The 24,214-nt window shown below is 44.7% G+C and overlaps 1 protein-coding gene across 4 annotated transcripts in view; it reads right to left on the bottom strand.

Annotated features, from left to right (window-relative positions):
- The window catches only part of Mapre1 (microtubule-associated protein, RP/EB family, member 1), a 28,093-nt gene extending 6,453 nt beyond the window's left edge, over positions 1-21,640 (bottom strand). Inside the window, 5 exon segments of one of the 4 annotated variants that reach the window (NM_001429679.1) lie at positions 2,216-2,337; positions 5,738-5,945; positions 7,730-7,875; positions 16,631-16,783; positions 21,576-21,640. In NM_001429679.1, coding sequence (NP_001416608.1) covers positions 2,216-2,337; positions 5,738-5,945; positions 7,730-7,875; positions 16,631-16,751 — 597 coding nt within the window. In that variant the 5' untranslated portion in view covers positions 16,752-16,783; positions 21,576-21,640. 4 annotated transcript variants of the gene reach the window in all.
- Positions 21,641-24,214: the final 2,574 nt, after the last annotated feature.

Below are 24,214 nucleotides of genomic sequence, written 5' to 3'. Positions count from 1 at the left end.
GAGGCTGAGGTCCAGGATAGCCAGGACTACATGAAACTCTAGCAAACAGAAGGGAGGAGAAAAAAGACCTATCAGACCAATGTTTATGCAGCAAATACAGAGAAGCTGGGTATGATCCTCACTTTCCAGGATCAAAGAAGAAACTGACTGATTAGTAGAAAGTCAGCCTCCTGACCTCCCACAGCCCTCACAGAGGCATACAACTACCCAGAGCGCCAAGCTTTCTCTTCAAAACCACAGCCCTGCCCAATCTCAACTACTGAAACCTACGGCACTGGCCACCCAAACCAACTTACCCTTGGTTGCTTGGCAAGAAAGGAAGTCTCCCCAAAGCCTAGCTGCATATGCCTCTGTGGTATGTAGGGCTCTCACTCTCTATCACCCTTATCTAGGACTGGACCACAGGCTAGCACCAAAGAAACTTTCTCTAACTTCTTCAAGAAACATGTACAGGCCCAAGCAAAGTCTTCTAGGCTTTGAAATTCTCTCCAATGTTTACCATCAATTTTCCCAGAGCAATGATGATAAATACCAACTCCAATGCAGGTGCCCCAGAAAAGAACCTCAGTGTACCTCAGACAAGTGAGGACCTCCTCCTCAATCCCATTTAGCACAAAGCGTAGGCTATGAAGCCAGATGCAAATCCTAACTGCACTGTGTTCATCTGAAGAAGCTCACAAGGTGGCCGAAAGCTAGTGTGTGGCATGAGCAACTATAAAATTATTAGGTAGTTTCTCTATTTCTGACCACACTATGCTCCTCCCTGTGTTTTTCTCTACAACTGCTTCCTCTAGAGCAGAGGCTCCCAACCTTCCTAATGTTGCAGCCCTCTAATACATTTCCTTAGACTGTGGTGATCCCCAACCGTAAATTATTCTCATTACCACTTCATAACTACAATTTTACTGTTATGAACTGACAGATTTGTCAAAGGGGTTGTCAAAAGGTTGAGAACCACTGCTCTTAAAAGTTTTAGGGAAGTCTCTCCTTTTTCTTATTCATTTATTTCTCACAAGCCAAAAAGTTCTAATCAACATGAACTTTTAAAGGACACGGCAGCATCTACTCCATTCTATTCAGACTCGAGAATGTCTTTTGTCCAGTGGCATTTATCTCAGTGGAGTCTGCACCAAACCCCATTCCATACATCTCAGTTACTATGAGCAAAGTATTAGCTCCCACCAGGTATGTTGGTACACATCTGCAGTTTCAGCCTTTGGGAAGCAGAGGTTGTAGCATGGCTACAAGTTCAAGTCTGCATAGTAAGAACCTGTCTCAAAAAAAAAATAATAATAATAATAATAATCCACCCACAAATTATCAGGCCCTCCTCTCACACATGAGGTGTTTAGTCAAGGGGCACAGCTTATGTTCCTCCTGTGCTCATCATGAAGGAGACTGTCTAGAATGCAGGGTCAACTGCCAACCATGGGGCCTCAGCTGACCACTCTTTATGCTCTTGTATTTTTCTGTGACTGCTTCCTCTGAGGTTTAGGAAAGTCCCCCTTTCCTCCAGGACTCAATGCCTCACAGCGACAGTGCCCAGCAGGTGACTACATCAAAACAATCGTGCAAAAGCAATGAACAAAGGCAATATTAATACAAAGAGGACCAATGGTGCACATGTGTTTTTCTGATCTACCTCCAGTCACAAAACTGTGAAGAGCTGACCCAGAAGAGCAGCAGCCTTCCCGAGCACTTCCACTCTTTTTTTTTTTCTTTTTTTCGGAGCTGGGGACCGAACCCAGGGCCTTGCGCTTGCTAGGCAAGCGCTCTACCAGAGCTAAATCCCCAACCCTGAGCACTTCCACTCTTAAGCTCCAGAAGCAACTCTATTATCTTTCACTCTCTGACACCCAGAGACCCCAAGGGCATCCAGCAAAGTTCAAGAACCAGTTATGATCCATATTGATCCACACTGAGGATAACTGCCTAAGACTCCAGCACTAGGAGATCCACTGGCCTCTGTACACATATCAGACACACAGACATACACATAAAAGTAAACAGATAGTTTTTAAAAAATTGATTTCCAGGCAGACATAGGTTTCTGTGGTACTAGGAAAGCCTAACCCGTTCTACTCCACTGCTCATGGCCCACCCTGAAGCCAAAGGTTCACACATGTCAAGGGATCGTATCTGATCAGGCAGAGGCCCTGCCTTCATGGGAAAGTGAAGAACCAACAGTGACAATGTGAACACAAGAGGGGCATACCTGCTGCATCAATTCAGCAGCTTCGTCATCTCCATTGCCCATGCCAGGATTCTTTCGCACCATCCCGGGGCCAGCCTTAGGAGCTGCAGTAGTCCTCTGTGTTGCAATGGGTCTCTGTGGGGCTGAGAGAAGACTAACCACATTAGGAGAAAAACTGACAAATACACAAAAAGCAAGAAGTCAGTGATCAACTAACTACTTTCCACAGACAGGTCAACAAAGGGAATTGATGCTAGACAGCCCAGATATAAACAGCACAATACCCCAACACATTTGCCCAAAGAAGTTCTTATCCTAGCAGCAGGCTTAAGTAACAATTTTGGCAGGCTTCTTCATGCTGGAGATAATCATCCTATGAGATCTCTCTGCTGCAGTGAACAAAAGGTGCAATCATTCTGGTACATACAACACTGACAGCCCTGAACTCACGAGCAGGGCAGCCTCATGGATCAAAGGCAAACCTGGTATCGAGAGCAGATCATAATCCCAGCTGGTGCTGCAAGACTCAGTGCCCCAACCAGAAAACTAGCTTCCTCCAACTCATCACCTCAAACTCACTCAACTATGTAAGGAAGGAGCTTGCAAAGGCTAGGAGGAGAGCCCACCCTTACCACTGTAACTCAGAGCTCATCTTTTAGATGTTACAGGGATCAGGAGAGATTTACAGGTTTCTCAGTGTTAATAGCCAAAGGCAGACAAGACAGTGACAAAAAGAGATCTGCAAGTTAACTAAGAAAGGGCTCCTCTTCAAGATAAATGTAACACTCCTCACTCTGGTTACTCATCTAGCAATTATTCTTTAAAACACAGACATTATGCCAGGCTTAGAAATCACTCATCACCCAAAAATCTATAACCACAGACCTCTCTGCCCACAGTCACAGCATTTCCTGTGAATGGCACTCTGATCACTGCTTATCCTGAACACTGAATGTTTACTGTAAGAATCAACTCAGGTGTTGGCAGCACCTACAGTATCCACGATTTCCTACATAGTCACCACTCTCAACAGCTAAAGAATAAAAAGTACACATTTCTGAGGGAATCAGAACCCTCCTACACTGCAGTTGCTATGGTGATAGTCAGCTACTTTGTGAAAAACAGGCAGTTTTGTGAACTTTCATGTAGCCCAGGAATATGGCTTCAAAATAAACTCTTGAGTAGTCACCAAGGAGAAATGACAATGTACTCCACACAGAAATTACACCTGAAGGATTACTCAGAACAGTCAAACATTAGCAACAACTCAAATGACCATCAACTGGCAGACGAGGTAGTCCACACAATGGAACATTATCCTTCCGTAAAAACAAGTACTAAGTCAGGCTGCTTGGGAGGGTAAGGCAAGAATATCATAAGTTCAAGATTTGGGCACTTCTAAGAGCCTGTCTCAGAATTCAGGGCAGGGAGCCTGGCGCGCTTCAGAAGCACACGGCCTCCCTAGCATGGTGAGACCCAGGTACTTGGGGAAAAAGGAGGCAGAGGCACAAGAAAAAGCATCAACTAGTGTAGTGGTGAATGTCTTTAATCCAAGCTTTGGGACATAAAAGCCAGTGTCATGAGTTTGAGGCCAGCGTTGTCTAGATAGTGAGTTCCAGATAAGCCAGAGCTACATAGTGAGCCAGTCTCAAAAAAAAAAAAAGCTGTAGCCCAGATTAACTCATAACGCTAAGGAAGCCAGACACAAAGACAAAGATAACATAGTCTCTGCTTGTATACAGAAAATGTCCAAACCCAGCAAAGCCGTAGACAGAAAGCACATCAGTGAGAGCCTAGAGCGGAGGGACAGGAGGAAAGTTGGGGGAAATGAAAAGTGCTTGCTAATAAACACAAATGGGTGTCTTTCCAGTGGTCAAAATGTCCTAGACTGTTTGTGGTAATAACAGCTATAAAATTATTTCAATTTGGGGTTGGGGATTTAGCTCAGTGGTAGAACGCTTGCCTAGCAAGCGCAAGGCCCTGGGTTCGGTCCACAGCTCCGAAAAAAAGAAAAAAGAAAAAAAAATTATTTCACTTTAAAAAGGGGAGGGGGAGCGTATGCATCTTTAATCCCAGCACTTGGAAGGCAGAAGTCAGCCTGGTCTAAACAGTAAGTTCCAGAATACCCAGAGCTACATAGTAAGTCTTGTCTAAATAAAAGAAAGAAAATTTAAAATAAAAAAAAAAAAAGTGAGGGCTTTTTTAAGCTTTGCTGGTTTTCCGTCAGTAAAATACTTGCCTCAAAAGTCTCAAGACCTGAGTTGTATCCCCAGAATCCATGTAACAGTACAAGCTTATAATGCTAGGGATGTGGAGCTAAGACAAGCAGATCCCTGCCTGGGGCTCCCTGGCAAGCCAGTCTAGCCTATTAAGCCAATTCCAGACCAATGAGATATTTCAAAAAACAGATGAATGGTACCTGAGGAATAGCCAAGGTTGTCTCTGATCTACAAATGCTCCTGCGTACACAAGAGAGGGGGCTGGAAAGATGGTTCAGAAGTTTAGAGCACTTGCTGCTTTTCCAGAGGATCTGGTTCAATTCCCATCACCCACATGGTGGCTCACAACCATCTCTAATTCCAGTTCCAGGGAATATAACACCCTCTTCTGGCCTCTGAGGGCACAAGGTACCAGATGTAATATACATACATACAAACAAAAAACCCATACACATAAAAACAATTAATTTGTTTTTAGGTTAAAGGGTAAAAGACATATGGTATATGAACTCTGATCAATAAAGCTATTCAAACTAAATTCCAGTAAATGGAACAAGAGGAACAAAGTTCAAGGCCATCTTTGGCTATACACTGAACTCAAGGCCAGAGACCCAGTCTCAAAAAGAGACTCCCATCTTTAGCAGGGAGTGGTGGCTCACAACATAAGCAATGATCTATGAATATACGACAAAAACACACCACGGGAAACCCAACAAGCCCAAACATTCTCAAGACTCTCTACAAACCACTTCCCCTCCATCCTAGCCCTGCTGGCAGCAAAGCAAACTACAAGCAGCTCTCACACTAAACCTCCATAAAGGAAGCCAAAATCAGGAACAGAAAGCAGGTCTACAGACTGATAGCATAATGATGCTGACAGCCTAGAAGAATCCCTCAAAGACTGAGAAAGCTCTGCAGGTCCTAAGCTTCAGACCTAACTGCAACTTACTTACCTCTTGGAAGTTTATAAAGTGCCCCAAGTTCCCACGTAACTAAAGCTCTTGTATGTGAGCTAGCATAGGGGAATTCTATTACAACCAACTCATCCAGAGGCAAGTGTTAACCTCTCACTTTACAGAGAAGACGACCTGGGAGCAAGGGGAAAGAGGCTCCCACAGAGCTGCAGAGCACAGGTATATATCTACCACATACCAGAATCCACTTCCCTATCAAAAGCACACCGCAAACTCCTTACTCAGAGCTTCAGCGTGACTCTCTATGGAGCACCTGCGCCCAAGCACCACCATTTTTTTTTCTTTTTAAGACTAAAAAACTTCTGGTTCAGTGATGAATGAGTGGAATTACTCAAAGTGGTTCTGTTTACCTGCACTACCGGAGCCGAGAGGTTTCTTCGGTTTACTCAAAGCTGGAGCGACAAGAGAAGGAGCCACTGCCGTTTCTTGACCTTGTCTGGCAGCGACAGGATCATATTCTTTTCCATCATAATTTGCATCAAAAAACTTCTTGAACCATTGAACGAATTCAAAATTGTCCTGAAATTTTCCTTTTACTAATTTATCCACAGGAATTATCTGCAGAGAAAAATCAAGACCGTTCAGAGCAAAGCAGAGGCTTGGGCAAACATCAAACCCGTCCACTCATCGAAACAACACAAAGGAGAGAATATCTTTACATCAGTTTGCTAAGTCAGTCTGCATTCCATACAGTTCCAATCCCTAGCCAGCCCTCCAAACTCCTGAGGAAAAATGTTGAACAAAGAAGGAACAAGGAGCAGGATATGGTTCAGTGTCTACCTGGTATGCACAAGGCCTAGTACTGAATCCTCAGCACCACGGAGGAACCAGTATCACCAAAGTCACACACACATCAAGACACCACGAAAGGCAACACCTTCACTGCACCATGAAGAGGAACTCCCTGGTGAGTGCAGTGCCACACATGTGTGAACACTCTGGGAGTGAAGGTAGGAACACATCAAACTTGAGGTTAACTGAGGCTACACAGTAAGACTCTGTCTAGGAAGGGAGGGGATGGCTCAGCAGTTAGGAAGAGGCTCTTCCTGAGGACCTAGGTTCAATACCCAGCAACCACATAGCAGCAGGAAATCTTACACCTTCACACAGACCACACATGCAGGCAAAATACCGATCCACATAAAATAGGGGTAAACAGCAGAGAGGAGGGGAGAGGAGGGTAACAAAGTGCAGGATCAAGTACAGTACATTCTTACAGAAGTAAATCTAGAAAGTAAGATTGTTAGATATCATACTAGTAGAGATTAAAGAATACTTAAAACAAAACACTAGTTTGATATATGGCCAGTGACATGGGTAAAGGTAATGTCACATATGTACTCATGTGTGCTTATGCATGCACACGCGCTCGCTCGCGCTCTCTCTCTCAATGAAATGTGATGAAAGCAAGTTCTGAGACTTGCTTTCTCATGACTGAGAGCACTTGTTGCTCTTGCAGAGAACCTGGGCTCTAGTACCCAAATGGTGGCTTACTGCAACTTCTAACTGCAGGAGACCCAAGCCCTCTTCTGACCTCCACAGGCACTAAGCTCACACAGGATACAATGCATAAACGCAACCAAAACATTCAGACACATAGCATAAATAAATCTTTTTAAAATAAATTGTTAATCGCTGGCTCAGATTTACAAGTTAACTGCCCAAACCATTACTAAATTCAGACAATAAAGAAAGGAAACAAGGGTGAAGGGTAGAGGAAAACATGGTTCCCTGTAACCATATTAACTGGAAACAAGAAGTAAAATCCACAAGAAAAAATCTCCAAAACTACTTTAACATAGCCAGGGAGAGTACCTCACATATATAATCCCATCACTCAAGAAGGCAAGACAGAAGATCTCCATGAATTCAAAGCCAGCCTGGGCTACATAGTGAGTTCAAGGCCAACCTGAGCTAAACAGACTTTCAAAAATAAATTTTAAAAGGGCCAGCAAGGCCAGGTAGAGTGGAACATGCATTTAATCACAGTACTTGAGAGGCAGAGGCAGGAGGTTCTCTGTGAGTTTGAGACCAGCCTGGCCTACATAGTGCGTTCCAGTATAGCCAGGGCTGTACAGAAAGACTTGTCTCAAAAAGACTATAAAAAAGGGAGGAGGGCAAAGAGATAGCTGGTAAAGATACATGCTGCTAAACCTAATGACCTGATTTCCCAGTTGTCTGCAGATCTACAAATGCACTTGCATGCACATATACAGATGTACAGACATGCATGTACACACACACACACACACACACACCTACTTCTTTGTAAAAGATAACTAAAAATTAAGTAAAAATGTTTAGATATAGGAAAGTAAGCTAAACAAAGGAAGTGTACTTACTTTGTCAACGCCCATCCTCTTGAAGCCGGCTTGTAGTATTTTGAAGTTCTGGATATATTCATGTTCTAGCTTAGCCTGGAATTTCACTTTCTTCAAGGCAATGGAGCCGGGGAAGAGCATGTCCATGAACTGACAGTATGCAGCCCCTGAATCAACAATAACACAAAACAAAACTTCAATAAACTGTGCATCACTGAGGACCACTTTACCCCCACCCAGAATCTCACTATACAGCCATGGCTGGCCTAGAATTTGCTACGTAGGCCAGGCTAGCCTGCCTCTGTCTCCTGAGTGCTGGGATTAAAGGCATGAGCCACTGTGACCCACTCTAAATACTACTAGTGCGAAAGCATGGTCACCTACATCTACCAAACCCAAGTACAACGTTATTAAAGACAGGCTTCATGTAGCCTAGGCCACGGCAAATTCAATGGAGCTGAGAATAACCTGAAATTTTTGATCCTCCTACCTCCACTCCCTGGGTGCTACGATTTTTTTAAGCTGGAAACAACACATCCCATTTTATGTGTGGAGCACAGGATTAAAGCCCAGGACTTGTGCATTCTAGGCAAGTATTCTACATTCCCAGACATGAAACACAATTGTAAAATCTGTACAGAAGAAGACCATCAACAGCCACAAAGATGGGGCCACAGAGACAGCTCAGTAGTTAAGAGCATGTATAGCTCTTGCAGTAGATCCCAATTTAGTTCCTAACATCCATGTCAGGTGGCTCTTAACCACCTGCAACTTCAGCTTCAAGGGAATCTACAACTCTATGAGCAACAGCACACATGTGCACACGAGTGTGCATGCACAATTTAAAGTAATAGAAATAAGATTATATGAATGCAAAATAAAATTTTAAAAATCTCTTTAAAAAGGGCTAGAAAGCTGGCTTAGCAGTTAAGAGCATTAGGTCCTACAGAGGACCAGGTTTGATTCCTAGCACTCCCAGAGCAACTTGCAATTGTCTGTAACACCAGATTCCAGGGGATCCAATGCCCTTTCTGGTGCCCACAGTACCTGGCACATATATGTTGTACAAATATACGTGCAAGTTAAACACTCATAAATAATATTTTTTTAAATATATTAACAAAATGGGGTCTTATGTTTGGTTTTAGAAATAGGATCTTGCTATGTAAATCTAGCTGACCTGGAAACTTACTGCAGAGCCTAGACTGGTCATGAAGTCATAGCAATCCCACTAGAACAATAAGTCAAAGCTGGTTTTATCTGACAAATTCTGCAACATACTTTCAATTTGGAAAATAGGCAGAAAATGAAGGTTACTATCAAAGTCTAACGCTTGTTAGAAACCATCATAAATACTATAAAGAAAAATGCTCAGAACAATAAAAAGAAAAAGAGGCAGCACATTTGTTTCTAAGTCTTCACAAAGATATACACTCACTCCTCTCCATTGTGGCACATGCATGACCACAGACATCCATCATATACAGACAGTGTTTTGTTTTGTTTTGAGACAAAGTCTAACAATGTAGTCCAGGCTGGCCTTGAACTCAGAGATATGCCCTCCTGACTCTTAAATTCTGGGATTAAAGACATGCACCACCATACCCAGCACAATAGTAATTTTTCTTAGAGCTAAATAGTAAACAAATATTCTAACCAACAAAACACTTAGCATCAGGAATTACCTGCCTCTCAGTAAGTCTGCTCTAAGAATCATTAGTTTTTATTTTAGAACTCAGAGTCCTCAGAAATATTACAACCTTTATAAACGAAACTGGGAGCTGGGGATGAAACTCAAGGATCTGAGTTCAAGTCCCAACACAAAGGTCCAAAATATGTGGCCCAGTAAATACCACAGAGGCTAAAGACCAACTGTAGCAGTACACTGAGCTCCTGACTCCCACGTGTGGCTGCTTACATTACAAGTCTATAGGACACCATACAGTTGAGAAAAACCGTGTTTTCTAGTATTCCACGTGGTTACACTCTCATTGACCCAATCAGTGTATGTATATGTCTATACAAAATTTTTTAATTAATTAATTAATTAATTAGGTCCCTGTGTTGATTTCTATGTGCTCGGCCCAGGGAGTGGCACTATTAGAAGGTGTGGCCTTGTTGGAGTAGGCGTGTCACTGTGGATGTGGGCTTAAGACCCTCACCCTAGCTGCCTGGAAGCCAGTATTCTGCCAACAGCCTTCAGATGAAGATGTAGAACTTTGATCTCTGCCTGCACCACGCCTGCCTGGATGCTGCCCTGCTCCTGCCTTGGTAATAATGAACTGAACCTCTGAACCTGTAAGCCAGCCCCAATTAAATGTTGTCCTTATAAAAGTTGCCTTTGTCATGGTGTCTGTTCACAGCAATAAAGCCCTAAAACAGTCCTGCTAAAAGAGGTAGTGATAGAGCCCAGCAGTAAAAAGCTTCCCAAGGGTTTTTTGCTTGTTTGTTTGGTTGGTTGGTTAATTAGAGATAGGGCCTTGCTATGTAGCCCAAGTTGGTCTAAAACTCTCAATAAATCCTCCTTTCTGCAACTCCCAAATGCTGGAATTACAGATATGTACCACCATGCCCAATCCTTCTGTTCTTTTCACAAATGTCTGAGATAGGAAGAAAAAGAAGTTAAAAAGGGAGACTCCTCTCCGGTCTCTGCCTGAATGACAAATGCAGCTGTGACTAGGGCAAAGGTTGACAACTCAAGCACAACTTCAAGACAACTGAGGAGGACTTGCCTTAGTTGCCCAACAACCGTCAGCAAGCAGAGTCCCCTTAGTCTGTGGCTTGACAATGTGGACTCATGGGAGGAGACTGAGGCAAGCAGTCTCCCGGTTCAGTTCAAAGCACTTTTGGAAAATACAATGAAAATCATAGCCAATACTCCTTTACACTATGATACACATCTGCAATCCCAGAAGCTAAAAAAAGTGAATCACGAGTTCAAGGCCAGCCAGAACCCAGAAAAGGTCAGATACAATGTAATCTGTAATCCTATCATTCCTACAACAGACAGGAAGCAGTCACAGGGCGTCACCTGGAGCTGAGGGCCCAGCAAGCCTACAGTAGAGTGGCAGGAGAGGGAGGGAGGGAGGGAGGGAGGGAGGGAGGGAGAGAGAGAGAGAGAGAAAGAGAGAGAGAGAGAGAGAGAGAGAGAGAGAGAGAGACTGACTCTGCCTCAACAAGGAAGAAAACCAACTCAATATCTACCCTTTGCCCTCCACATGTATATCATGGCACACTAGAGTCCTCACACCCATATGTCACACACAAAATAAGTAACTTCATTACTTTAATATTAACATACACAAAACACATGACTAAAAGTAATAATAAGCTTCAAAGAGCGCATGCAACTTGATCATCTTAGATATAAATAAAATCTGTAGAGAGGGCTGGGGGGGTCATTAATGCAGACCTTTAAATGCAAGCTGAAAATAATTTTAACAAGAAAAAAATACTATTTTGATTTTTAAAACAATAAACAGAATTGTATAATTTGCTGAGGGGCAAATTATATGCATCACTTATGTCTTGCACTCACCACTTTCTACTACAGAAAAACACCTCATCTGGGCTAAGAATAGTGGTGGGAGCCAAAAGAAGCAAATACTTTACAGAGTTTATGGCAAACAGTGTTATTATAATTAATTATATACAATTATATTTGTTTAATTCTCTTCCAAATGCTTCTTTCAAAATGCAACACATGCCACATGTAATTAATCCCATATGTGTAATGATATACAGATAATCCGAAGACATGAAAAGCAGAGGCAGGAGAATGACCGTAAGCTAAGACCCCAACCGCCCTTTGCTACGGAATAACACTTTGTCTCAAAAAAAAATGATAGGGTGGGGGCACTAGAGACTGCTCAGTGATTACAAGCACTGGCTGCTCTTTGAGAGGACTCACTTCCCAGCACCCACACCAGGTGGCTCACGAGCATCTCTAACTCTGGCTCCAGGGGATTCAAATGTCCTCCTAGCCTTCATGGGCATCTGTACACACATAACGCACACCCAAATACTAGGTTCAAACCCAGGCTCTGCAATGTCTAAGCTGTGTCCCATGAGCAATTTCCTCATCTTTAAGAGATATCTACTCACTTCCAGGGTCTGACACAATCAACACAATTACAGGGACCCTGACAACAGCCAAGATGGTGAGCCAAGACTGCACAAGTTCACAGCTGAGGAAACAGAATAGAAGAATCCATCCAAAAGCACACGGCTCAGCAGACTAAAGGCCTCTTCATGCCATGACGTGTCCACGACAGCTCACTGCCTAAATAAGAAAAGCCTGGGGCCGGACTGGGATGTGCACAACTTATCTGCACAGGAAGAGAAGAGTCCTCTGACCAAGAGAGAGATATCTTAGACTGTATTTATAGAAAGAAAGAAATCTTAGGAAAAACTGCTGGTGAGGAAGCAGTCTCCAGTGAAAATGAAGATGACCTCACTCCCACATTATTCATAGATCACAGGGCAAACAAGTGCTTTAAAGGACTTCAAAAAATGGTGGCACAGCAATGAAAAGCTGAGAAAATTAACAGGAGACCAGGGACAGCAGCACAAATCTGAGGCAGCCTATTCTATAACAAAATAAATTAATAAAAGCCATTCTTGGGCACCACTAGTCACTGTATTCTTTATGTTATTGCCTCCCTCTAGACAACAGGAAAACAGACTGGATCTCACACAGCAAATAAGGCAAACAAATGAAACTAAGACAAAGACTAGGAGCCCCTCCACCCTCAAAAAGAGAGAGAGAGAGAGAGAGAGAGAGAGAGAGAGAGAGAGAGAGAGAAAAAGTCCAAAAGCTGAACACCTCAGGAAGCAGCTAAGTAATGGCAGCCTCTTTAGATCAACCCCAAATGGCAGGCACCAGCCAGTTAAATCCGTTTAAAAGGGAGTGGGGACTGAAGAATACAGGTTCTTCATTTGGAAAAAGTGTTCTTAGTTCTATATGCCCAAATCCACTACTCGAATTCTCTAAGCCACCTTTCCCATCTGAAACTGGAGGTACCTATACCCTCCTCATGAAATACATGGAGAACTAAGTGGAGATGTTTGAGAAGCATTATTTACAGAGCTGAGCCTGGTGGTACAGGATGTCTGAAATCCCAGCTTCTTAGGAAACTGAGGTAGAAGAATCATAAATGGGGGGGGGGGGGGGGTGTCAGGGGAGGAGGTATGGGATGTGGAACAGTCAGAGGGTAGACCAGGAAGGGAATAAAATCTGGAGTGTAAAAATGAAGAAAGAAAGAAAGAAAGAAAGAAAGAAAGAAAGAAAGAAAGAAAGAAAGAAAGAAAGAAAGAAAGAAAGAAAGAAAGGAAGGAAGGAAGGAAGGAAGGAAGGAAAAGAAAAGAGAAATCGTATTAATAAAAAAAAAACTTTTCAGATTAAAAAAAAGAAGAATCATAAATTATAGGCTCCAGGGTAAGTTAGAGCCAGACTGAGAGCTTTAGGAAGACATTGTCTCAAATTTTAATTTAAAAGGACTGGTGCTCAGTGGCAGTACACTTGTCTAGTATTTGTTAACTCCTGTGTTTAACCACTAACTAGTACAAAAAAAAAAGCCATTTACTAAAAGAAGCAAGACTCTGGTTCTGTCATTATTGACACTTTGCCCCGTTAGGGACTGAAGCAGAGACTTGGGCATGTTAGCCATGCTTTCTTTATCTAGAACGACATCCACACCCACAAGACAAGAATTTCAGTAGTGGGAGGAAAATATCCAATCTTCCCTCTCTTCCCCTCTCTCTCCCCACACCCTTGAAGAGTTCTGTTTTGGTTTTTGTTTTTAAGTAAGATTTGTTTACTTATTTTATGTATGAGCTCTATCTGCATGGACACCTCCTCTGTGACAGAAGATAGCGTCAGATCTCATTACAGATGGTTGGGAACCACCATGTGGTTGCTGGGAACTGAACTCAGCACTTCTGGAAGAGCAGTCAGTGCCCCTAACTTCAGAGCTATCTTTCCGGCCCCTTGTTTTTTGTTTTTTTGAGAGAGGGTTTCACCATGTAGCCTTGGATGACCTGGTGCTTACTATGTAGGCTATATAGATCAGGCTGGCCTCAAACTCAGAGATCTGCCTGCCTCTGCCTCCCAAATACTAAGATTAAAAGCATTCGTCACCACACTCAGCTCTGGTGTGTGTTTTATTATCCTTGAACTCATCTACTAACTGTAGCAGATCCAGTCTTTTTTTTTTTTTTTTTTTTTTTTTTTTTTGGTTCTTTTTTTTCGGAGCTGGGGACCGAACCCAGGGCCTTGCGCTTCCTAGGTAAGCGCTCTACCACTGAGCTAAATCCCCAGCCCCGCAGATCCAGTCTTAACAGTCGTGACATGCAAGGCTAGGGAGACAGCTCAGTGGGTAAGAGCATTTGCTACACAGGCACACTGGAAAATATCCAAGTTTGAATCCCCCCAACACCCATGTTAAGAAACAGGCAGGATGCACATGCCTATAACTCCAGCATTGGTGGGGGGAGACCAGCAGATCAAGACCTCACCAGTCAGTCTACCTAAGACGGAAAGCCTAGTCAAAACAACAAGTTTCCCCCTCCAGATCAGTGTCAGATCCTGTCTCAAGGCAACTCAAGGGGGAAAGCAACAGACAGACACGACACTGATGGCTTCCAAATACAAATACACAGACATTCGTATCCACACCCTCCAATGATACCTCCCCCCCTTCTCTCTCAAGTGCGCGCGCGCGCATGCGCGCGCACACACACACACACACACACACACACACACACACACACACACACACAGAGAGAGAGAGAAAAAAACACCCTGATAAGCTCTTTAGTGTATCCAAAGTTAGTAGAACTCTCTAAGCCAGTAAAAAACTGGGTTGTGGTAATTCACATCTATAGTCCCAGAAGATAAGATTCAAGGTCACACTTATACGTAATCAAGTTTGAAGCTAGCCTGAGCTACCTGAAACCTGACTCAAAAAGAAAAAGAAATACAGGTCAGTGATCAGTAAAAGGCTAAACTGGCCTTAGCAGGTAAAGGCACTTGCCATCAAGCCTGACAACCCTTGGGACCCACATGGTAGGAGGGACTTGATGGCAAGTTGCTATCTTCTGCCTTCCACACAAAAGCCACAAGTAACTGCAACAAAAACTTGTATTTAAGAAAGACAGACACACAGACACACGGAGAGACAGAGGACTGGAGAGATGGCTCAGCAGTTGCATGCTCTCTCAGAGAAGCTTAACTCCCAGTACCCGCATGAGGGTTACAGCCATCTGTAACTCCAGACCCAGGGAAGGGATCCCATACTCTCTTCTGGCCTCCATGGGCACTGCATGCACATAGTATAGACATATATATAAGCAAAAATCCATATACAAAAAATAAAACATAAAAATAGATAAGTAAATAACCCACCGAAGAGAAGCACAGTCATGGTTAGTAGTAACTACTGAGAGCATAAAGCCATCCCGTTTGCTCCAGTATCCTCCGTCTAGACATCATTGAGGAAACGGGTGACCGCATGGGCTTGTAATCCTGCACTCAAGAGAACCAAGCAGGAGGACCACCAAGAATTTGAGGACAGCCTAGGCTACAGGGAATGAGTTCCAGGCCTGTGGGCTATAGAATGAGACCCTGTTTTACATAAATAAAGAGCAGGGGAAAAGGTTAATACTAAGGGTACTTAACCATGCCACAATAAAAAGAAACAATGGGGGAAAAAAATCCATGACCAAAAATGAGTAGGAGAGCAATTAACTACAGTAAACACATGGAAAGAAAGAGCATACAGCATATAGCTCTTCAAAATAATCACTTCTAAGTTACTGACATTGAAGACTCTCTCATGAAAAGCAGGAACGTATGATATATACATAGAGAAGGTAACAAAGGGAATTCCCAACAGCAGCATTCTCTGAGTAACAGGGCTCCTATAAGCCCTTCCTCCCTCTGCTTTCCTACATGCTGTCCAATTCCCACACAGACATGCTTTGCTCCTGTGCTCACTGCTCCCTGCCTCTTTGGGAAATGGTAGCTTTGATGAACCTGGCCCCAAAACAGCAGACACTTGACTCGGTCCTTTTCTTCTTGGGAATAAGAATCATACCTGATGAATTCATATAAAATAGCTGCTGGGCACACTACTCAGTGATAAAACACTGTCCAGCATATATGAGGCTCACCATTCAAGCTCAGACAACAAAAAAACAAAAGTAAAATTAACACAAGAATACTCTAACAGTTCTGTCCTAGATAAACCGGAATTGTGGCCACATGAGCTCTGAGTGAGAAGCTGGGCCAGGGGATGTAGCCTCTGCAGAAGGCAGTGGACATGTAGGCCAGAAGCAAGCTCTTCTAAAAACTGTATCCATTTATTTACTTTTGAGACAGAGCACCATGTACACAAGACTGGCTTCAAATTCACTAAGCAGCCACCGCAAAGCCTTGAACATCCTTGATCATCCTGCAGGTGAACTCCACATCTAGGTTAATGCAGCCTTGGGAATCAAACCCAGTGCTGTGAGTGCTAGGTAAGTACTCTATCAACTGAGCCACACGTCCCAGCACTCAGCATGGGCAAAGCTGAAAGAAAGTCTATAATCTTGTTGTGGCGGTTACATATAGAGGCCTACTCAAACCCTAAAGCCTAATGTACTTTAAAAAAGTGGTCTCCTGAGCCAATCCCAGCACCTAGGAGGCAGAAGCAGGTGGGTCTCTAAGCTAAAGGCCTGCCTGCCTGGTCTATACAGCGAGCTCTAGGACAGCCACAGCTATATAGAGAAACTGGGGTTGGGGATTTAGCTCAGTGGTAGAGCGCTTGCCTAGCAAGCACAAGGCCCTGGGTTCGGTCCCCAGCTCCGAAAAAAAAAAAAAAGAAAAAGAGAAACTGTGTCTTAAAAAATAGAAGAAAAAAAGGGGGGGGGGGCACTTACCTGAACATAGCTGTTCTATCTTTGTCAGATTCAACTGCAGAGATTCATTGATCCAAGCCAGCATGTCATGTCGACTGAGGTTATCACTGGTGACTGACGTCGAGTACACATTCACTGCCATCTTCTACAACATGTAGTAAAGAGAGAAGGCTCCTGTTACAGTAAGCATGAAAGTGAGGGCAAGCAGTTCCCAGGGTCACCAAGAACAAACCTGCACAAATATTCAATTTTAGCACAGCCTGAGGGGTGAAACCAGACACTAGGACTCCAGTCATAAGCCAGAGTTCCATGCATAAAATGACCTGAAATAAATTGCCCCAAACCAGCCAGTCTAATATTTAGACATCATAAGACTGGCACAAATGTTTAATAAGACAAGCCACAAAAGGTACCAAGGGATCAAACATGTACTTTAAGGGAAGCTGGTGCACAAACAAGAACGTTCTGCTCAAAAAAATTCATTCAAGGGCTAGGGGGTAGATCTGATGCCTGGGCTCAATCCTCAACACCACAAAAAAGAAGTAACAAAGGTGTGTGTGGTGGTAACATACCCATACTCAGGAGGCTGAGGCAGGAGGACTCCAGTTCCAGGCCAGCATGAGCTACAGAATGGACCTTATCTCAAGTCATCATTGACAACACACAAACTCAGGGCTGAGGGCACAGCTCACCAGGAGTGCTTTGCTTACCGGTCTGCACCTATGCACCAAGCCCTGGGCCCATTGCTATCTACTATCACAGGTTTCAACAGCCTACTACCATACATAGGTAAGGTCAAGTGACAACCTCTCAAAGTCCTTGGCACCTACTATTCTTTCCTGCACACCCTAGAAACTAACTATAGGGTACCTGAGCGCCAAGCAAGTGTGAGGTCTTTCGAAGACACTTGTTACTGAACTGACAATCCTCTAAGGTTTATTTATTACATATAAGTACACTGTAGCAGAAGAGGGCATCAGATCTCATCACAGATGGTTGTGAGCCACCATGTGGTTGCTGTGATTTGAACTCAGGACCTCTGGAAAAGCAATCAGTGCTCTTAACCACTGAGCCATCTCTCCAGCCCACCTGACAATCCTCTTTAAGGCTCACTTTACTCTGTTCATTTCAAGGATAAAGAAAAAAAAAGGCCTTAAGTATTTACAGCCAAGCCTTCTCAGCCATATTTTCCCATTTCTCAAAAAATGCTGTCCCTTACCTTTCTGTCAAACTTCTGAAATAATCTTTTTATTTGGGAAGCAGATCTTACCACGTTGCCTCAAACTCCTAGGCTTATGCTGTCCTCTTGCCTCAGGCTTGGAAGCAGTTGGGACTACATGTACCAATCATTATAGTCAACTATAAATCTCATTTAAAACACTAGGAAATGTGGGTGCAGTACTCTGAATTCCCGGTCAGTTATTCCCTCATTCTCTGTATTTTTTATTGCGTGTTTTTGTGGGCACATATATGCATGTGTGTGGAGGTCAAAGAAAAACTTTCAGGAACTGATTCTCTCCTTCTATAATGTAGCTCGCAGGATCAAATTCAGTTGGTCAGGCTTGCTGGCAAGCACCTGGACCTGCTGAGCCATCTCACCAGCCCCAACAGTAGATTTTATAGTGACCCAGAAATTTAGAATTGTTCTTATTCCCTGAGGCATCAAACTTGCCAATGGAATAAGGGATAAACTTCATAACAATTCAGAACAACCATGAGACCCCCAGCCCTTAGCTCCTTGGGAAGCTTCCTCCCTCCACCTAGTGACTAGTGTGCAAGGGGCTCTTCCCACACTCATCTCCTGCATGGAGTTGCTGCAAGTCTTGAGTCACACAACTCCAGTCAGCCAGAAGACTGAGCTCCCTCACCCAGTTCTCGTCTCAGGAGGAAAGTAACTAACTAGGTCTACAGACACAGGGCAGTTTATGCCCCGATATCCCTGCCCTCCCCTCACCCCCACAACCCCACACTTCACACAGTCTTTTGAACAAAATGAGTGCTAGGTAAATGTTACTTGTTTCAGACTGTGGAGTCTTCAAAGGTATCTACATAAACTTTTCAGAAAGCTAACTAACCATCAATACTCTACACACTCCCCAAATCAGCAGACAGTGAACTACCATGCAAGAAAACAGCACAATTTAGTTCCTCACCCCACAGATAAATTATTCATCACGTTTCCAGAGCACTTCATTCAAACCTCTGGGACTATAGTTATCACACTAAAATTGACATTATTCCTCCTTTGCTGAGCCTCCCAGACCAGATTTAGGCCAGGAAGCAACCGGAGGACCCGGACTTGAACACCGGAGTCCATTCCATTAGCTGTGATTTTGGGCAAGTTACTGAACTCGGTGTACCTCAGCTCTAAATCAATACAACCATCTGAAAGGATCTCATAAAGAGCTATAGGAAATAACCTATACGGGACAGAGCTGGCATCCTGTCACACAGAATCCACACAACAAACGGGGTCAGGAAGAGACTGCCTCTCTTTTATGCTATCTTCAGTGCTAAAAACTGTGCCCGATATCTGCTGCCAACACCTCTCAAGATCCCCTGCAAGCCCTCAAATTAGTCTATCTCAATCTGTTCCTACACAGCAGCCAGAAAGAACTTTCTGAATCACAATCACATGAGGTATTTCTGTTTAAAAATTCCTGGATAAGCAAGTAAAATGCATACTGTGTGCAGAATGCTATTAAGTCCAAACAGAATGACATGCTCCCAGACTACATACAATCTACCCACTCACAATCTAGCTCGGGTATACACATACACATTGGGTATTGTGTGTCTCATGCTATCATACAATAAAAGCAGCTGGTAAAGCCACACATGTCTCGTGACCACACCCCTGCTCAGAAAAGGTTAATGGCCCTTCACCATCATGTAATTTCAAACTCTTTCATTAGCAGTACATTAATACCAGGTCCCATGTGCTCCACAAGCTCTGTGGTTACTAAATACATGGGATTAGGCACCCTGTGGATGTGCAATAAACATCCACTCACTCAACCAATTAATTGGCTCTTCCAGGCAGTCAAAACAGAGCCTACCTCTCCAGCGAAGCTCTTTCTCACTCTCTGGTAAGAATGTTTGAGCCAGAAGTGAAGGCCTACGCCCATAAACCTAGTACTCAAAAAGCTGAGGCAGAGAGACCACTCCAAATTCAGGACCAGTGTGGGACACATAGTACATTCTAGGCCAGCCTATGATACAAAATAAGATCCCGTCTCAAACAAAATAACAAAAAAGGCCACTGCTTAGCCTCGGTCATGCAAGACCCTTGAGTTCAACACATACCCAACCCTTTCCCGGCTCTCTGAGCTAAGCAAGGTACAACACAAGGAAACATCCCCTTTCTGTCTACTCAAGACTCTCACCCTTCAGCGACTCTCCCGGGAGTCTCCCTAGCTTGTTCTACTCTGCTTTTTCACACAGTATCTCATGACCTAGCTCTGTGGCCAGATGGCCTTCAGCTTTTGATTCTCCTGCCTCTACCTCCTAAAGTGTAAGGATTACAGGCATGTCCACCACACTTGGCTCCCCAACTCACTCCAATTCAGTGAAGAATAAAGTACACCCCATTCCTCTCCACGTACCACCCGGAGTCCTATGGAAAGGCAGGAGGGAGGTGGCACTAAACAGAGCTATGTGACCCTGAATGAAACATGTCTTCCTTTCCTCGGAAATGGCTCACCTGTTGAATGGTAAGACCCTACCGTCCTCAAGAGCCATGGTAAAGGCTAAGTAAGAATCCGAGTGGTAAACCCTAACAGAAAAGCACACCTCCTCGAAGCACCTTCTATGTGCTGGCACTTTGACACCATAACAAAAGTCCCACCTGTACGAAACAGTTTCTAGATGGAGGAGAAGGGGTAACACGGGCTATGACTCTGGAGTGGAGTTACTTGCTGGGCAACATAAGGCAAGTCATTCCACTACTCAAAGTCTCAGACTCGCCTCCGTAAAAGGGTGATGAGCAGTTCAGCGACACAGTGGGGGAACTGCAGTCAACTCCCAGCACCACAGAGAAAATAAAATGAGCAAACTACAAAAGAAGGGAAAGAAAAAGAAAGGAAGATAGCATCTCTTGAAGACAATGTAACTATTAAATGACACAATGCTACATCGAGCTCTTTACACAATGCCTTATACACAGTAAGTGCCCATTAAAGAGCTATCTTGATTAATGCTCTTCAAGACATCTCATCACCAGCAGACATCAGGCCTAGCTTAACTTCCCTCAATGGGCCGCCGGATCCTCATCACTGAGGTGCAGAGGTCAGGCTGTACCCTGCAGTACTGGTATCACCCTTTTACAGTAATTACAGAAATTATCTTGGCCATGTATTCATTTTCTTGCCTCCTAACTCTCTATCCACAAAGCAGACTCCTAGAAAGCATGTCTTTGCCTGTCTACTCTCTGATGAAAACGGGGCCTAGCATTTACCAGGCACTCAAAAACCACCCGCGGACCGCCTTACTTCTGCCAAGCACCGCGCTGAGACCTTTCTATGCTTAATCCTACTGTCTCCATTTTACAGATGAAGAAACTGAGGCACCGGGAGGCTGAAGCGCCTGCCTAAGGTCGCACTCTGGGGTCCAACTCCGCGGACCAACTCCCACCCATTATGCAACGACGCGTCCTACACTAAGGGTCCCCACCGCGCCCCTCGAGCGTGCACGCGCGCCCGCGAGCCCGCGAGCCCGCGAATACACACCCGCCGGGCCCAGCCGCAAAGCCAAGATTTCGCCGGTCACCACTAGGCAGCCCCCACTTCCGGCCCACGCTCCGCCCCCGGGACAACGGAGCGCGCGCCCCCGGCCCAGGCCGCGCACCGGGTCACAGCCCCGCCCTTCCCCTCTCCCCACTGCCCGCGCGGCGCCACACCGCTCACGAGGAGCCGCCTCCCGTGAATTCCTGACTGCTGCCGCCGCCCGGGCCCACCAGCCGCCTCACCGGCTCTCACAGGACCCGCGTCCGCAGTCCGCGCGCCCGGCTCCGGTTCTGTCTTCGTCTCGTTCAAACCGTCGGACCCCGCCCGCCCGCGCGCGATGACCTCACACGCACCCCGCCGTGACGCGCCGACGCAGGGGCTCGTCATCGCCCGCCCGGCCTTTTATAGAGACTGGCCCGCGAGCCGGAGGCGGGGCCGAGTCCTTGATCGACAGCTGGCATGCCCGGGGGCGGGGAGCAAGCCCTGTTGGGCACGTGGTCAGTTACGACCAATGACGTGGGAGTTCTATCAGGAGGCGGAGCCCAGTTGCACATTCAGGTTTGCGGTAGCCCAGAAGAAAATGGGTTTGACAAAAAATGGATTATTGGTTGGGCTCAGAAGGAAGGTTAGTTGGTAGAGTGCTCGCCTAGCATGCATGAATCCCTGGTTTCGCTCCCCAACACCACAGAAGCAAATGGTTTTGTCATCATCCCAGACCGTCCGTTTGGGAGTTCAACCTGAGACACATGAGACCTTGTCTCAGAAAGAAAAAAAAAAAAAAAAAAAACTGACTGGGAGTGCTGGGCTACTCCCCTACACTTGGATGGGAAAGAGAATCACTGTAAATTCAAGGCCAGTATGGTCTACATAGTAGCAGGCTAGCCAGAGCTACACAACAAGATCTGGTCTCAAAAAAGAAAAAAGAGCCGTTAAAATGCTTTAGCAGGTGCATGACCCCAAACCTGACAACGTGAGTTCAATCCCTAGGACCCATTGATAGAAGATGAGACCTGAGTCCTGCAAATCGTCCTCTGACTAACACATATGTGTGGTGCCACCTCCCATGCCTCCACACACACAAATATGCCCACAAATAAATTAGTCTGCCATGGTAGTGGGAACGTTTAATCCCAGGACTCAGTAGGCAGAAGTCAAGTGAATCTCTGAGTTCAAGGCCAGCCAGAGAGTACACAGTGAAACTTTGTCTTTTAATAAAAAAAGATCAGGGGCCTGTTTTAGTTAGGGTTACAATTACTGCGATGAAAGATGACCAAAGCATCTTGGAAAGGAAAGGGTTTATTTGGCTAACACATACATATCTCTGTTCATCACTGAAGGAAAACAGGGCAGGAACCTAGAGCCAGGAGTGGATGCAGAAGCCATGGAGGGATATTGGCTACTGGCTTACTCCTCATGGCTTGCCCAGCCTGCTCTCTTATACAACCCTAGACCACCTAGCCACACCCACAATGGGCTGAGACTCCTTGATCAATGACTAAGAAAACACTACAGGCTTGTCTTATGGAGGCATTTTCTTAATTGAGCTTTCCTCCTCTCAGATGACCTTAGCTTGTGTCAAGGTGATATAAAAACTGCCCAGCACAGCACCTTAATAAAAAACGAAGTCACCATTTAAGAGAACCTGCAATATCATCCGGTTTATTCTTAGCACTGCAAAAGAAGTTTCCCTTTTAATGCCTTTATCTTCTGCTTTCGCATAGAGGTGGTTTCTGGTTCTAGCTCCAGACTGTGTCTCAGTGCTTGTGTGTAGGATAAAAGGATGAACTGCACCTTTTCATAGCAGAGGAAGCAGGCTCAGAGAAGCCAGTTGACTTGCCCAGAATCACAGCATTGGATCCAGGTCACAGAATGCTTTCTCTGCCACAATAGCTCTTATTCATAAGCCTCAATTCTTTTTGAGACAGGGTTTAACATAGCTCAGATGAGTCTCCAGCTTCCTATGTAGCTGAGGATAACCTTGAACTCTTGACCCTGCTGTTGCTACTTTTCAGATTCCAGGCCTGTACCACCAGGCTTGGCTGCCAGCATTTCTTCTCTCTAACTAAACAGGTCCTAGGGCATTTGCTGGTGAGCTAAAACTAAACATAGCCCTTGGCCTCCTACAGTTTCTACTCTGGAAGAGGAGACAAAGTAGATACATCAGTGACTCAAAACTTGGTTTACTAAAAGATCAGAGTAAGGACTAGGCAAAGGTAGTGTATAGCAAGGTGCTTACATTGTGTGCACAGGTTCCCAGAGAGTCTGGGCCTAGTCCCAGTTGCTGAAGGCCAGGACTGGCTAGGAATCTGAAAAGGGAACAGTGGATGACTTATTAATGATCCTCCAGCCTCCACCTCCTGAGTGCTGGGATTACAGTTGTGTGTTACCACGCCCACTTTATGTGATACTAGGGATCAAACCTAGGGCTTTGGGCGGGCTAGGTGATCACTGGGCCAGCTGCCTTCCCAGCCTGCACACTGCCAGTTTCCATGGTGAATAGAACTCCAAGCGTATTACAAGAGACTCGACTTCACTCTGCAGCACGGGAAGATGTCCCAGAGTTGACACTGGTCCCAAAAGATGAGCTACCACCCTTTTAAAAGGGTTAATATATAGAAATACAACAAGAGGAAACAGCAGAGCATGCTGTGACCTCGGAATGTAGTGGGTCAGGAACTCCATGTACAGCCCAGGCTATGTGAGACTCTTAAAAAATTAACATTATAATGAAGGATCGACAACAATAATCAACCCAAAATATTTGCAAATGCTTCAGGGCAACCTTGATAATGTCATTTTACACTAAAGACATTCAAAGTAACAAGGCTAGTAGATCTGGGTTTAAGCCCTGCCTCTGCTAGGAATTGAAATTAAATAAGCT

This window comes from Rattus norvegicus, chromosome 3, assembly GCF_021556685.1.
Source record: "Rattus norvegicus strain SHRSP/BbbUtx chromosome 3, alternate assembly SHRSP_T2T, whole genome shotgun sequence".
Taxonomy (NCBI): Eukaryota; Metazoa; Chordata; class Mammalia; order Rodentia; family Muridae; genus Rattus; species Rattus norvegicus.
Note: the sequence above shows the minus strand (reverse complement) of the source record. Positions and strands in the feature narration are given on the sequence as shown.